At 47.7% G+C, this 16,591-nt stretch overlaps 1 protein-coding gene across 1 annotated transcript in view; it reads left to right on the forward strand.

The window, feature by feature from the left end:
• The first annotated feature begins 2,116 nt into the window (after positions 1-2,116).
• The window catches only part of LOC117730908 (cadherin-4-like), a 172,199-nt gene continuing 157,724 nt past the window's right edge, over positions 2,117-16,591 (forward strand). Inside the window, 2 exon segments of the mRNA XM_034532971.1 lie at positions 2,117-2,354; positions 3,548-3,659. Coding sequence (XP_034388862.1) covers positions 2,301-2,354; positions 3,548-3,659 — 166 coding nt within the window. The 5' untranslated portion in view covers positions 2,117-2,300.

Here is a 16,591-nt window from a genome sequence, read left to right on the forward strand (position 1 = left end):
TCTGCAGTTCTCAAAAAAAAAAAATAATTATAAATTAAAGCATCGCCGCTGAATAAATGTGGCGTTCTTCAAGAAGAAGAAGAGGCAGAGAGAGAAACCAAGAGATTAGGAGATGCTTCAGAGTAACATATAACTCTCCAGAAGTGACCGAGGAGAAAAAGGCTATTAAACAAATAGAAGGCAGAATGTGTCCACCCTGTCGTCCACGCTGAGGTGTTGTGACGTCTTTCTATAAAAAGAGAACCCCGGGACCCCTTTTTGTACGATTTGTTTAATAATTCATCACAGCCTTAAACCAATTCACTTCAAGATGGCCAGATGGTGTTTTTTTTATTACGCGAATGCTCGATACTCGAGAGGAATTATTTACTCGCGTGCCGAAAACTGCCAGGGTACCTTCGAGCCACGCGGAAATTTACCGAGCGGCGAGAGAGTCGGCCGGGGCCGTTGTTCAGGGTACTAATTCAGCAAAAACAATAAACCCATGAATGTCTTTGTGTTGTGGAGGCAGGCGGCGGGCAGGCGGCGAGCGGCAGGCGGGCGGGTGGGTGGGTGGCGGTTGGTTGGGAAGCCGGCCTCGGTCACTTTATGCACTGTTTGGTCGTTAATAATTATGTGCAGAGTTAAAAGCACATTGGCCTTAACCCAGGAGGAATATGGCCGCGCATGGAGGACAATAAGACAATCGCTCCGTTTCCTCTTCGATCGTCCTTCCTGTCGGCAGCCCCGGTCCCACGTGAGGAAATGGCGGCGACTGACACAAAAAGGTGTGCCGTTGCTTATTGGACGAGGCGTGCGTTTAAAAAAATATAAAAAAATCCATGTCCTTTTCCAGGATACGTGTAATGAAAGCAAAAAGCACAACGTCCCTAGGGGAGACGAGAGGAGTGCATTTCTGATATCTCTGACCTTAAAATTTTATTTTTTAAAAATCCTGGCCCCCGGACAGAAACACCCACTGAGCTGCAGCGGTCCACTCGATGAGGAGTACTTCTTAATTATCGCCCTCGAAGCAGTTTATTTTTTGAAGATATCCGTTTTACGGGAATGAAACCGGCTTCTCGATGTGGTGCAGAGTTCGCGGTGCAACAGAAAGCAGTGGAATGGCGGGCGGCCGTGTTGATTGGCACCGCGACGCTGTCATATTCCTTTTGATGGGATTAAATTGTCATGACCTCTCAGATATGGAAATTAAGCCACTGATCTGATGCTTTGGAAAATGTCAACATTATTAAATTGTGAGACCAGTTAAAGGCACAGTTCACACTTTTTTTTTTTACCCCGGAGGCTCCATTTCACCCCGACTGTATAGATGTATCACACTAATGGATATTTTTTAAGTTTTATAAATCTCAAATTGTAAAAAATATATATATTTTTTAAGTTTCTGGTTTCACATTCTTCTCTCCAGCAGAGTGACATGTTTTTGGATCGTGTCTGAAAACTCCTTACTTAACAATAACAATGAACGCATGGAATAATCCAAATCAGAAAGAAGTATTACCAACATATGAATGTCTACATATTGAACCAAAGGGACCGATCAGATGGACCTCTATTCCATTTGAAGTGTACGTTCTTATCCCGCAGTGGTCTATCATAGCAGCTTTAATAAAGAAAAGCTCATAACCCGGCAGCTCTTGCCGGATCAGGGGCAGAGGGGGTAACCGGGGTGTGAAATGGGACTCGGGTTCGCTGACGGACCCGTGAAGGGGGACGCGCTCGGCTGCGCGTCACTCACACCGCCGGACCCGCCTTTGCTCCATTTGAATGGAAAAATATGAATCTAAATAGCCCGGAAAATGCGTTTTATTCTTTTCTCTTCTTGTCTCTCTCTCTCTCTCTCTCTCTCTCTCTCTCTCTCTCTCTCTCTCTCTCTCTCTCTCTCCTCCGCACAGAGCCCCCAGCAGTGCGCGGGGCGTCATCACGGGGGGGGGGGGGGGGGCGCACTGCTCCGCCGCGCGGTAGGAGGGGTCGTAGTGACGCTGCTATCCAATGGGTACCGGCTTCCTCCGGACGGAGCGCAGCACCCCCTCCCCCCTCCCTCTCCCCACCCCACCTCCTCTCTTTGCCTCAGCGGCACTTTTAGAGCCAGACAAGTCGGGACGGTGGTTCGCGCAGCACCCGAGCCGAAGGGACAGGGACTCTCCGGGAATTACCGAGCCCGCTTTGGCGAAGAGCACTCATCTCTTCCTCTGATTATTTCATTTTTTTTCTCTTCTCCTTCTACTTCTTCTTCTTCTTCTTCTTCTTCTTCTTCTTCTTCTTCTCCTTCTCCCCAAACACGCGAGTTCGCAAAGATGAACGCCGGCTGCGTCATCCTGGCGTGCGCCGTACTTGTGGGCGCCTCCTCGGTAAGATGACTTCGTTTTCTACGCGTCTTTTTTTTTTTCTCTCCCTCCGGTTGGAAGCGCTGCACTGCCGCGGAGCTTACTCACCCGGGGCGGCGCAGCGCGCTGCGCGAGCCCACGACAAGTGTCTCTCTCTCTCTGTGTGTGTGTGTGTGCGTGTGCGTGCGTGCGTGCGTGTGTGTGTGTGTGTGTGTGAGAGAGCTACTCACTTTCCCCCGCAGCGCTGCGCTAAAGGCTACATGATGCATGTAATCGAGCTTAATTCGGCGACGTTTAAGGTCAGGGATGTGTGTGTACTGCGGTGACAAGAAGAAGAAGATGAAGAAGATGAACACATCAAAAGTCAACTCCGGTTCTGCAGCCTCCCAAATGAACTGCAGTGCATCGTTGCGGAGGACAGCGGTCTCTGGAGGGGGCTGCTTCGTCCTGCTGGCTGGGATCAACTTGGTGTTCCTTTACGCACTTCTCCCTCCACACAGATGGAACCTCATTGGGTTTAGAGCTCACTTTTATCTGCAAACTTGTGCAAGATACAAAAAAAAGAAAGGAAAATAAATAAATAAATAAAAAGGCTCTAAAATCAGCTCCATCTCTCAGATGTTTGCAGTGGCTTGTTGAGCTTCGGTGTGTTTCACTGGGCAGCCTGCACGAGGCAACACGAGTGCATCGTATATCCTTCAGGAAAAACACCCAAATGGATGTGATGGATGTTTGCTGCATTCTGTGTGGGAATGAAATGCCTGCTGGAGGAGCCGTGTGGCTGCAATGTGCATATAAATCAACAGTGTAAATCAAAGCATTTTGGCGTCTTTGGTCTCTTTCACACATGCACACACACACTCTGTGCTCTCTCTCTCTCTCTCTCTCTCTCTCTCCAGTCAGCATGCAGTATGGCTGTTTAAAGTCCAACATGTCCATGCTTGCCGCCGCCGTCGTGGTTCACCATCCACGTGTCATCGCCACGACTCGTGTCTTACGTCGCTTAACGTGCGCTCGGCGAGGTTGTGGAAGAACATCTGTCGTGGCGATGACGGTGGTTGTTGTTACGCGCTATGAAAGTAGCGCCCCCCCCCCCCCCCGAAGAGGTTCTGAAAAGGCTGCGGGGATCAGATTGTGGACCCCCCCCCCCCCCCTCCCCGTGGCTGCAGAGTCAATTTGCCCATGCTTAACAAGCCCCGTCTCGTTTTATTCCTCAGGGGAGTAAGGCGGGCCAGCCCCTCAAAGCCCCGTGCCGACCGGGCTTCTCCCAGAACTTCTACACGGTGATCGTCTCCAGAGACGTTCTGCACGGCCAGAGCATCCTCAAAGGTAAGCGCCCGCCGCCGGCGCCGGATCTCATTCGTCGGCTGATGATATTTATCTTCTCCCCCTTGCCCAGATGTGTCCCCCAGACCTGTGATTGAGTGAGTGAGTGAGTGTGTGTCCACACGTGTGTGTGTGTGTGTGTGTGTGTGTGTGTGTGGGGGGGGGGACATTTATTATGGCGCGGGGCTCTCCATCACTCCTAAAGAAGGTCACCACACACTCTGGTTGTGGCTGTGCAGCACAAGCAGCTCCTCTTGAGCACAGACTTGCGTGCGTTCGAGCAGAAAGATCCAGTTGTGATGCTGATGCTGCTGATGATGAGGATGATGAGGATGATGATGAGGATGATGATGAGGATGATGATGAGGATGCAGCTTGGGTTGAGAAAATAAATAAATCTCGGGGATGTGATTAAACACGACGTGACAGCCGGTGTGTGTAATACATTCTGTTCATCTGATATGGATTTTCACTCATGAGCGAGCACCTAAATCACGCTGATTGCAGTCGAAATAAACCCCCAAATCGGTAACTTTTTCTTTGTTTTTTTCGATTGACTCAGCAGCGGGCTGACAAAGCCCAATCATTTAAATGGCCTGTGTTTTGCAGCTGGAAGCCCAAAACCCGTATTTCATTACCACTGACGGCCCTTTTTTTTTTACTCTTTTTGGTTTTTCGTAATAATTCAATTCAGTTTTTTCGTTCGCTCCATTTCCTCCCGGAGACGGCCGTGGGAGGTTCATCTCCTGCTCTTTGAAATGATGTCGTCTCTCCTGTTTGCTGGTGAATCTTTGCCACAATGGGAATAATAAAAATCCCACTCTTTCACATCCTGGGGCGTGGAGGGAGGGAGGGGGGGGGGGTGGGGGGGTCCCAAATGCACAAACAAGACCTCAGACGTGAGCTGGATGCGCTCCTATAGAACACGTTGTATCCCGACCTCCAGGATGAGGACAGCCTCAGCATTTTTTTTGCAGATTTCCCTAACTCGGTTTATAGAAATATGAGCCCAGTATTAAGTTTGTCCTGCACTTCCTCCCATTTCCTTTCCTCTAACCTATTTCCACACTTGTTCCTCCAGCTCAACGCTGTACAATCACCTCAGCTCTCCCCTCACACCTTTATGGCCAAATACACCATTTGTCTATTATTAGGTGAAATGCGGTTTGCCAGGAGGGAAAATGGCCGTCTCATTGTAACAGCTGTTTGAGCATTTTTCCCCCTCGGCTGCGGGCAAAAACAATTGGCTTATTCTGGAGGTTATTTTGTTATTTAGGAGGCTGACAAGGACAGTGCGGCTGGCCGGTGGGGAGCGAGTTCGCCTGAAGGGGCTCGGCGCTCAAGGCTTCTGCCGGTTTTGAAATGGGTTTCGGGCGTCCTCACTGACCCACACGTTGTTCACAGATAACACGTGTCGGTGCCTCCTCCCTTTTTAAAGACCGACGACACAATATGTGTAACCTGAAACTGTCACTTTCCAAGAAAACGAATGGGCCCGGGGACGAGATGAGGGCGGGTCCGGGATGCTCCAGAGCTGGATAGGGGGGGTTGCCGGGCCGCTGTGGGCCGTGGCTGTTGTCTCCCTGGAGAGAGAGAGAGAGAGCGAGACAGTGAGCGATGGGGGGGGGGGGGGGGGGGGGGGGGGGGGGGGGAGCAGATGCAGCGTGAACCAACCAGACCTCTCGTTTCCAGTCGCTGAACAATGTGTGGACTTCTTGTGGGGGGGGCGTGCGCTTTTGGTTTCGGAAGAAAAATATCAACCCGCCCCCAAAATCGGAGTTGGTTGAACGCGATGGAGGAATAAGCGAATGGCTCGGGGGCTCTCGCTCCGCGCGGCGCGCTCGCAGGTGTTTTTTTCTCACTTTCCATAAGCGCTGACCTTTGTCCGAGGCGCACTAGTGTTTTACATGTTTGGCGGACGCAAAGCGGAGGTTGTTGCAGATCACGGTTGATGCTTTAAACCCGCAGGTCATCGGGGGCGCTCCTGACTGCAGTTTGATCTGCACAAAAAGACCAAAACAGCGACCTCGGAGGGAGGTGCATGTTCTCAACCCACAAAGGATCATGTTATGATTCCCGACCTTTTACACTTAAGACCATTCATAGCCAAGAAAGTGCACTCGGCAGTACAACAGCAGTGTGGGATGTTCCCTGCTCACAAAGTAGTTTGATTGTTTTTGGAAGAAGTAAAACTCCAAAACCATATACAAACCGACCATATATATACCCGAATGCTACTGCACCAACATTTAAAAATCTAAAACAAAAAACAGCATCCCTTTGGGATTGAAACAAAAGTAAGAACAATATTGGTGTGGTCCTTTTTTAAAATGTCTTCTTTTCTATATAGTGTAACATGAAGTGTCTGCTCAAGACTTGAAAGGTCATTTTTGAATGGTAATGCATCATTCAGCGTCCTCCCCTTCGGCCCTCCTTTGTCGGCTTTACAGGTCAAAGCGGCTGTTATTGCTTTGTGGTTGACCATAAAAAAAAGACCTTTGTTGAACCAACTCCCAAATCTCCGTTGAATAAATCATCCCGCGCTCCCGTGATGTGTGTCTGAGAGCCGGGCTGGGATTGGAGGGGGGGGGGGCACACTGGAGAGCAGACAGACTGGCTTCGAGTCGCGGGTCCGTGCAGATTCCCGCTGTGGGCAGATAAGCCGTGAAAAAAAAAAGAAATATTCCAGTGATTGCACATCGCTGTGTAAACCGTCACCTCGCTCCCGAGAGCCGGAACAGACACCTCGGATACACGGACAAGGGGGAGGCGGCCTCGGCACAAAGGGAAATCCGTTTGAAGTCCAGTTCAGTCATGGAGGTGTCTCCTTTAAGTCACTTGTCAACGCACATTGGAGAGAAGCCCGCAGTAATGAGTTTAACCTTTTGACCCCCCCCCCTCCCCCCGGGCCGGTCCTGAGAGACGGTGAACCGACGCTGCTCCGTGGTTGTTGTTTTTTTTTTTAGAGACCCGTCTTCACTGAATATGTCCGCTTCACGTCGCCGAGATTATGTGACAAAGAAAATGACTTTGACGGATTTGCTGGATTGGAGAAACCTTGTTTTGGGAGAGAGAAATCAATTTCTTTCAATTTTTTTCTTCTTTTCTTCCACCGTCGGGCCTTTTTTTTTCCCGAAAATGCGGCAGACGGCCCACTTTGTTGTTGGGCTAAATGAGATTTAAAAAAAAAAAAGAAAGAAATACTGATGACATCTAAATGTTTTCTGGCAGACGGCCGGCGCTCCTCAAACGAGCGTACGACGTCTGCACGCCGCCGCCGCCGCCGCCTCGACTCCACGAGGCCCTTCCTGGTAGCGGTCGGGCATGTTTTCACTTCCTGTCCCCTGCGTTGAATCGAGAGGCGATGGACTCGCTCTGTGAAAATACAAATAAATAATGCGCCATCGCTTCCTTTCTTTCCAGGGCCTTTAATTTAAAAGTGGGCCTTTCTGAAAAAAAATCAAATAAAAAATAAACGCAGACGCTGTACTTCAATCTAAAAGGTGAATTTGAAGGAGGGTCACGCCTCCACATCAGCTACAACGCTCTCGCCGTTTGGATTTCCTTTTGTTCAGTCCCATCTCTAAAAGTTACACACACAAAATGACTTGTAACACGACCCCAATTAGACGATCTGGCGCGGAGCCATATCTGCTTTTGAGTCAGCCAGCTCGGCGGTCGCTGTGCTGTGGAAAACCCCCCCCGACTCCTAACCTCCTATCCAAAGTGACAGGGCTTTCATAAGTACGTCCAGCACCAAGGACTGAGGTGCGGGGTGGTGGGGGGTGCGGGGATTACGTTTCCCAGGCATTTGATAAGCGGGATGCCATTTTCCCTCTGACTCACGAACATCTCTCTTGTCCTCCGGAGAGTCTTTCATCTCCGCAGCCAGGACCCGCAGTCTGTGGCGAGCTGATAGAATACAGGTGCAGAAGATGAGCCACATCATTTCTCTTTATCTCACCTGCCTTCTTACCAAAACCACGCAATGCTCCCATATCCCTCAAACTCTCCCCACGACATGACACACACACACACACACACGCGCTGAGCCAATTCCATCAAGCAAGCCACCCAAGATATAGTACATGCCACGGCGCAATCCTTTTCATCCTGTTTTGTAGTAATTTCCTGGCTGGAGGTTGTAGTAGGTAAAGAAAAAGGGGGGTTTTTGATAGATGGGAAACCGGCTGTCGGCAGAAATCTTATTGCCTCTTGTCAGAGCTTCCATGTGAAATTTTATTAGTTCTAGTACAGTGATCTCCACTGAGCTCCTCTCGCTGTGTACTGGTATTAGCTTCAGCCTGTTGGTTGGTCGCCCGGGTCATAGCATGCGCTCTACGATCGGGCGCCCACAGAGAGACGAGCGCGGTTTTTCACCGCTCGGACGCGAGAAAGCCAACCGGCGGAGTCCTGCCGCGCCTTTCGAAGCGCCTCCGTCGGCGCTCCGCCCCGGTGAGATCACGCAGCGGATCTACATTTTTCTGACAAAACAGAGGTGGGCTAATTGTGCCCTGAATTCTGACCTTCAAACGGAGCTTACCGCGATGGTATCAGACCTCATCAGACCTCAGCCGCCAGCTCATGCGGATGCGAGAGCTGGCGGCTGTGGGTTAAATCATGGGGTTATTATGAGGGTGGGGTGGGGGGGGGGGTGGGGGGGGGTGGGGGGGGGGAGAGAAGAAGGCAGGCACTTCTGATGGTGTAAGCCCAAAAAAAAAAGAAGAGAGTCCTTGGCAAGGGATTAACAGATAAGAAAAAGACTGTTGGACGAGGAACGAGAGACTACTGTTCTTCTGGAGTTGAGACAAGGGCAAATTTATGAAACGGAAAGAAAAGAAAATTTGTGGACGAAGCTTAAAGTGGTGTTTCTTCCTCATTTCTTAGAAAATGTTTCCCAAATTACAGATTAACCCTCCTGAAGGATGCCTCTCTCTCTCTCTCCACGTGCACTAGCTAAGAAAGCAGCGAATAAAGCGGCGACCTTGTGTTCTGTGAATACTTTTTGCATTAGTTATCAAAAGAAACCAAAACAACCTTCTTTTAATTGGCCGCCCCTTCCCTCAACAATCAATGTGTATTAGCGCTTTGCATATCGGTGTCCTTCAACAACCGGAGGCATTGATCGAGACTCTTAATGGTCAGAAATGAACACATTTCCCACCAGGAGACGTCTGCTTCACCTTTTATCTGTAAGTGTAAGCCACCATCTACCAGTTCATTACAAATACACCCCCCCCCCCCCCCCCCTGCAGGATGTACATGAAAGTGGTGTTTCTTCAGCACAAATTATTCCCTTGCATGTCATCCCGCTTGTTTTGCGTTCTCACGACAACAATGCACGCTTTCAGCGTCATTAAGGTGAATTATTGGATGCTTAATTATTATTACAATTAATTTGAAAAGGAGACAGGGCTTTGCAGCAGCCCTAGCAACAGAACGTGAAAAGAGGAGAGGAAGAGCTCAGTGCAGACCTCTCCTGTCAGGAGGTAATGCGGAAAAATCTCACTTTTAACACATTTTCCATTTCCGTTATCACCAGTCTGAAATTGCGGCTCTTCAAAGCCGCGATATGCTTTGAGTCGTTCCCGAGCTCTCTTCCTCCGAGAAATAAAATACACTGGGAGATACAAAGCCAGGATTGACACGTTTGACTTTTATTCATCCACCCGTGTGACCTTTTTTGCCAGCTAGTTTCTCCAGTCGACCGCCATCAAGCCACTGGGAAGCCGGTGGGGTCCCACGCCGTCACCGTCGCCATCCGGCTCACAGCTGAACACCACAAAGCTATCGCAACCTTTATCTCGTGGGCCGTTTGCTGCTGCTTTCCCTACAGGTGCCGGTATTTTATCTACGGCGCTCCAATGCGTTGGATTTTATTTTTACCCATTTCGTTTTAATGCTTGTGTGATTATTTTATGGGTGTGGGTGTTACCTATTACCAGTTTTATACTTTGTTTCATGTATTATGTTCTTTCTCCGTCTCTCTCGCTTCAAACGACCATCGTGTCGATATGGCCATGAAGTACCTGATGCGGCGCTAATTGCGGCTAATGTTAGCACGCCGGCTAAGAAGACGACACATTGCATTGCATTACATGTCATTTAGCTAACTTACAATAACTGCATTCAACCATGAATACAAACTCATAGTATATCATAAGTAATACCATAAGTAATACCATAAGTAATACTATAAGTAATACCATAAGTAATACCACAAGTAATACCACAAGTAATACCATAAGTAATACCATAGTAAGTGCCATTCAAGTGCCACTGAAGTGCTAATCTGTTTTTATTCAAGGTATAGTCGGAAAAGATGTGTTTTTGGTTTCCAGGCGGAAGATGTAGAGACTTTCCCGATGGGGAGCTCATTCACGTCGGCATAGACAACTTTGGAATTTCCTCGAAGCCGCTGTTCTCGTTAGCGCTGCCCGTTTGTTCGATGCCCAACCCCTCGTGCCTCGAGCGAACACGTACCGCAGCCGCCTGCCCACTGAACCTTTAACCGTTACGATCGCCATGTGCTCATTTTACAACATGCCCTGCGAGAATCCAGGAGAACCTCCACCTCATGCTCAGCCGCACCTTTTGTTGTTGTTGTTGTTTCCTCCCCCCCCTCCCCAGTCGGGGGCTCAGAGTGACACTTTATTGATGGATCGCGGCCAAGCGGTTTGACCTTGCGTTGCCACTTGACCTCTGATGTTCTCCAACACTCGTATCCCCAGTCTGCGGCACCGGCGGAGATGAAAAACACGGCCCAATCAAAATGATTTACGTTTGGCTCGACTCAACACATAGATCCTTCTAAGCTGCTGAATGCATCTCCAGAGGGCCTCTCTGTGCTGTATTCTACAGCCATTTCTGAAGCCAAGGGGCTTTTGCTATTCTATCGCCTTAATTAAAAGACTGCACTGTCAAGATGCCTTTGTTCTACAAACTCCAATATCAAAAAGGTCCCTCGCCAGAGAGCAGCTTGTGCTCTACTTTGTCCTTTGGATTAATTCAGCCTGGAATCCATGTTTGATGAGGGCGCCCGCATGCTCTGGTTTTTACCACATCTTTCTTGTTCGCTTTCGCCTAATGCGTGAACACACAGTTTGTTTATTTACATGCAAACACAGTATGTGTTGTGCCTGTGTGTTTGAAGGCAGCGCTCCATCCAGAGAGTGATTATCTTAAATGGAGAAATTAAAGGATTACAAACCCGCCCAGTAATCCAGCTGTCAATCTCACGGCTCATTAGTAAGCAAGGGAGAGGGGCGAGGGCGAGAGAGGTGTACAGCACACACACAAAGAGAGAGGGAGAGAGAGAGAGAGAGAGAGAGAGAGAGAGAGAGACCTGTCTACAGTGGTAAAACCGTACACTTGTCAATCAAACTGGGAGGATGTTTTTTCTGTATTCCCATACTAATTAAAAAACTTTCATTTTCCAAACCCCCCCCCCCCCCACCCCCTCGACAGCTGAAACGCCAAAAAAAAGAAATTTGAGCGTTTTATTAAATTTCACATTTCTGTGTTGATATTCCGAATGGCAGCTTTTGATATTTCTCCTAATCTTCGGTTTACAATCTGATTATTTGCACTCTTGATTGCAGCTCCGCTCCCCGCCTCACGAGCCGGCAAGCGTTGTCACGCCACTCAACTGCTCGGTTAGGAGTGCATCACAGCGCGTCGGGACGCGCGGGAGCGTGACTCCTCACATTAAGGCTCTATTTTAAGGATTAAAAACTGTTATTGTGCCTCTTACTAGTAGAACAAACTTGCCAAGTGCTGGCGGAGTTTATTTGGTTTCACTGTCGCTGCTATTCACCGTTTTTAAATAGCAAATGAATTAGAGCAACTACAATGACACACGCAGCGGCAAATAAACTGTGTGTGTGTGTGTGTGTGTGTGTGTGTGTGTGTGTGTGTTGCAGATTAGCCTTGGTGTTGAAAGATATACAGCTTCTCTGCCATTTTCCACCAGGCTCTGAGGCACATAAAAGAAACAGTTTGGAAAACGATGGCACCATAAAATATAATAGAAACACAAATCCTGACTCCATCATGGAGGAAAAAAAAGGAGGGGGGGTGGGGGGGGATTGCATCTCCTATGGCGGCGGCGCTTTTTGGATTTGATTGTATCAATTTGCTGTCTGTTTTGATCCAAAAAGCGAGTTACTTGCCCGGTGACTCGGGGAATGCCCACTGCCCCACTGCTGTGGAACTATTTCTTATGCGGCTCATCTCTTCTCATTTGATTTGTTCTCTCTTTCCAATTAGGACTCAGAGGAAGCTGTTTCTTTCTTCTTCTTTTTTAAAAAATCTTGTTGACCATGTTACAGGCGAAGGGTTTCAATGTGTATTTCTGCACATACGTGCGCGTTCTCTCCCCCCCCCCCTAAAAACATTGTTACCTACAGCGGAGGGAAGTCTGTCTGTTCGGAGGAGCTCATTCTGGCTCGGATTCAGATTCGGATTTCTGATTTGGAAATCACAACACGGGACCGCGCTCCATCCTGTCGTGATGCAGATTTTGTCTGCGGGAGGCCGACAAATCTGCAAACATGCATCGCTGACCAGAATAAACGGGAGACGTTCTGCCGTAGAATAGCTACACGACTTACACGCCGGTTTCCTGTTCCAATGTCAGAGGAATAATTTCATCTTTTTATGTTTTTATTGCTTACTTTGCTTTCTTACCATGAGCACATTATCTCTGCTGCCTGCCTGTCTTTCTCTGTCTGTTTTTTTTTTCTGTCTCACTCGAAACCTGCGGGAGCTCATCATTCAACCTCTGACTCGCTCCCTTATGAATCCCATTTCCTCAAAGACTAAAGACACCAAACGCAGCGCGACGTACTCGTCTGATTTATATTTAGAGCTGCATTCGCACAAGAGCGGGTCACAGAGGCAACTCATTCTCCACACGCACGCACACACACACACACACACACACACACACACGCACCTCAGCACTTGCCATAGATGTTCATTCGGAGCAGCAGAGGCCCCTGTAGGTGTCTGCCCAAATGTTAATTGTGCCATTACACTATTAGCCTTGACCTCCTGATGGGTTCGGTCGACATGATAATAATCCACGTGATCGGCAGACCTGTATATTTCTGATCTCTGCTGGGGAACGTGCACACAGTTAACCTGCCAGGGTACAAAAAGAAAAGAAAAAATAATCAGATTGTGCCTTTTGTACCGATTCGAAGATTATAGCCGTCGGGCAGCAACAGCCAGAAATCCAGGTGAAACATCACCGCGCCGAAGATGTCCCAGTTGCACTCACAAACTAGTCTTTTGTTGTCTCCGCATGAGGAGTTTTCTTTTCCTTTCCTTTTTTACAAACATGCTTAACGTTTGGCTTCCCCCCCCCCCCCCCCCCCCCCGTCTTTACTTCATAAGAGGCTGGTAATTCATAGAAGTACAGAGGAAAACCTGGGGTTGAGAGACCACTTTTTTTGATTGAAATATGGGAGCAAATCAATAGAGCCCTCCTCCTCTGCTGGCAACGTGCAACACGCAGACACATGCTGGTTGCATCGATCACAGCTTCAGAAGAATCACAGTTTTCCTCCCTTGCTCCACTCTCTCTGTGTGCCTCCCCCCTCCCCCTCCCCACTCCATCTCTTTCTCTTGTCTCTTTTCTCTCCGTTGCCTCGTATAGGTTTTCAGATAAAAATAATAGCTCTGAGAACCAACAGAGAAGAGAAGCATGGAGATGGAGGAGGAGGAGGAGGAGGAGGAGGAGGGGGTTGTTGGTGACAGTGTTTGCGCTCTGCACCACAACCCGACAGTAAGACAATAAGAGGCAGTCTGACTAACTGTGGCCTCTGGGAATAGAAGCCTTCTTATATGCCATGAACAGGAAATTTAGCCTGGGTAAAAGGGGGAAAAAATAACGGATGCAGCCATATTACCGTATAATTCTGATTACAACCACCACAGGGGCTGTGGCTGTTCCATCCAGGCACCTATTTAAATGCAGCGTCAAATTTACAGCAGAGTATAACGATCTAACATCAAGGCTAAGCCAAATGATGACACGTCAGAGCTGCCACAGACTATTTGAAAGATGTTGGACACCGGCTCCGTTGTTTGGTGCCCAGTTATTGCTGCCGCCTGCGTTTGTTATAAGCAGAGAGCTTGTTATGCCGATGACATTTGCATACATTATCTCACGTCTGCACCTAAGCATGCAGGCTTTTGGTTTGCGGCACACACACAGGTTACAGGGTGAACATGGTGTTGTCATTTCTAATGTAGCCGTCCGCCCTCTAACTAGATATGGAAAGCGTTGAACAGCTCTCTAAAAGTATCATTATGAAGCCGCGAGTTAAACGTCCTGGTTGAATAAGCTTTTGCTTCCCTTCAGGGCCGCAGGCCTACCGTGTATAACTCACCTGTCATGAATAAACATCCACTGGTATATCTGGTGGGTTTCCTGATTCCGTTTGGTGATTCACAGCTTGATTTGCATTCTTTGCAATGCCGCTCCTAGATTATATTAAACCATTGGAGCACCACGTGAGGCTTTGGCCATGACCATGTTATTTTTAACCGATAGCTTTTCCTGCCTGGGTCAGGCTCAGGGGCCCTTAGAGCTCATTATCGTAGAGCTAGGGTGGATGTTGGCAACAATACAAGACCCTCCTCCACCTTCAGGCCCTGCAGTGTGTTAGATGAAACACGACGAGGAGGAGTTGGAGGAAGGCCCGAGCATCAATGCAGTCACGTGTTTGGCCAACATAGCAAGCTGCATAACGGTGTATACGAACGAGTAAAGAATTAAACTGTGTGGCAGTTACAAAGGCATTACACATGTGCACAGTATTCTCTTTGATGTCGAGTAAAGATGTTAAAGTCATCGTAATATAATACAACTTGAGGTGTTATGTTTAACACCTGATGGCTAAATGAACTGAACTGGAGTATGTCTCGTGGATGTTGTTTAATATTGATGTTGGCCTGTGTTTCGTCCACAGTGGTTCTAAATGGACGAGTTACAACTTGTTCCTTAATTCAAATGAGTCCAAATCATGTTAGACTTGCTACCTTTCACTTTCAAAATCGCGTTAGCGTTAGTGGGCAGGCCTTTGCTGCGGCCCTGTTGGCTAAATGTAGCCTAGCTTACTAGCTTAGGCTAATGTAACCCACAGTAAACGCAGTCCCCGCTAGCTATAACACGATGGTTTGCGTTAACGGTTGACCTCTGCAGATTGACTGTTTCTTTTAAGGAGAGGCTTATCTAGGCTAACGGTAGCTTATAGCTTAACACCTAGGCTGGATAGCGGGCCTGCTAAGGCTAGCTTAACCGCGCCACTCGTTTTCCTGTGAAACTGGAATTTCTTGACATAACTTCAGTTTAATTTGTAAACGCGGACCTGGAGATAATTATTTAGAATTGGTTCTGTTGTTCTGGTTATTTGGTTATATTATGAAGTATTGCTTTAGGACATTTAGTTGTAACTTGCTCAGAACTCTTAAATGCCTCTCTGCACTCCAACTCGTGATTGTTGTTGAACAACATGAATACTAAATATGTTATGTGTAACAGATTTTCCACTCCGTATCATTTATCCTGCCAAAAACATTTGTCACACAGGGAAAGTGTGAGCTGCCATTTTAACAGGAAAAAGTAATTAAAAGAAATACCTGCAAGCTGAAAGGTTCAGCCAATTATATCATTGGAATAAGTGCCTTTTAAGGCCCTGCCTCCAGTATTTCTGTTCATTTCAACAATTATTTTACTCCTAGTTAATCGTAGTAAACGGGAATATTTGCACGCCGTGTATTTTTCATTGTAATTTAATCAAACCTTTGCATTAATTTCTCAGCTGCCAACAGGTGGAAAATGCTAAAGAATGGCTAACGTTGTCTCGGTAATATGCATTAGCAGAGACCGGCGGTGCCAACATGTAAGCTGTACCCTGCAAGTGCTTAAAGATGCTGTTTTCACAGAAGTCTCTTAATCATCAACCCCCCCTCCGGTTATTCACATATTTAATATGCAGAAGCAACATTTGGCACATCATTTTAACTGTACGCACACTACATCTTGCCTGTAAAGATGTTAGTGACCATCTACGCCGAAGACTTTTAGATCCAATTTGCAGTCCTCTCTGTGCCTTCCATCTTCCACGACTTCAGTGTGTTCTCCAGCCTGAAGCTCTGCGTGAACTTCTCTTCACACTCTCGAGATTCTATCTGTCGTTCCAGGCAGAAACGGAGCAAACGGGGGATAAGATGTTTACAGTGGACATGCTTTTTCACTATTTTACAGAACATATGATACGCTGCATACATATATATATATATATATGTGTATTTCTCAGTGCCTACATGTGTGTGCGCCCGCATGCTTGAGCCCCCCCCACAGTTTTTCATAATCTTACCACACACCACCACAAGTCAGAAGCAGGGTCCTTGCAGGCTGCATTCTAAATACTCTCAAGGCTGGAGGCTAAGCAACATGAATTTCAATGAATTATTTAACAGGATTATTTATTTACTTCCTCTGCACCCTGAACCACCTAACTGGTGAATCTACATAGCATTTCTTTTCAAACCTGTGGCACATTTGTATGCATAATTGACTCTCATGGCTGAATATTTTTCTTTAGGATGTCGAGTTGAGTCTACTCCCCGAACACCTTTGGGAATCAGCCCGGTGGACTTTTGAATTGTGTTGAACTGTTATCGTGGTCGGACTTTGATTGTACATTGCACGCCGCTTATCTTCCCGGAGAGATTTAAATGTCAATTTGGATAATTTGTTTTTGTGGCCATCGCGTGGTGCCTCTGAATTTTGTTTGTTTTAGATAAATGACAATGTGTGTAGCGAGTGGTGGTGTTCTGGCGGGTGAGGATGTGCCAAATGTATGCATGTGTGTGTGTGTGTGCGTCTGTGTGTGTCAGACTATGTTGGCAGTGGGAGAAAG

This window comes from Cyclopterus lumpus, chromosome 5 (assembly GCF_009769545.1).
Source record: "Cyclopterus lumpus isolate fCycLum1 chromosome 5, fCycLum1.pri, whole genome shotgun sequence".
Taxonomy (NCBI): Eukaryota; Metazoa; Chordata; class Actinopteri; order Perciformes; family Cyclopteridae; genus Cyclopterus; species Cyclopterus lumpus.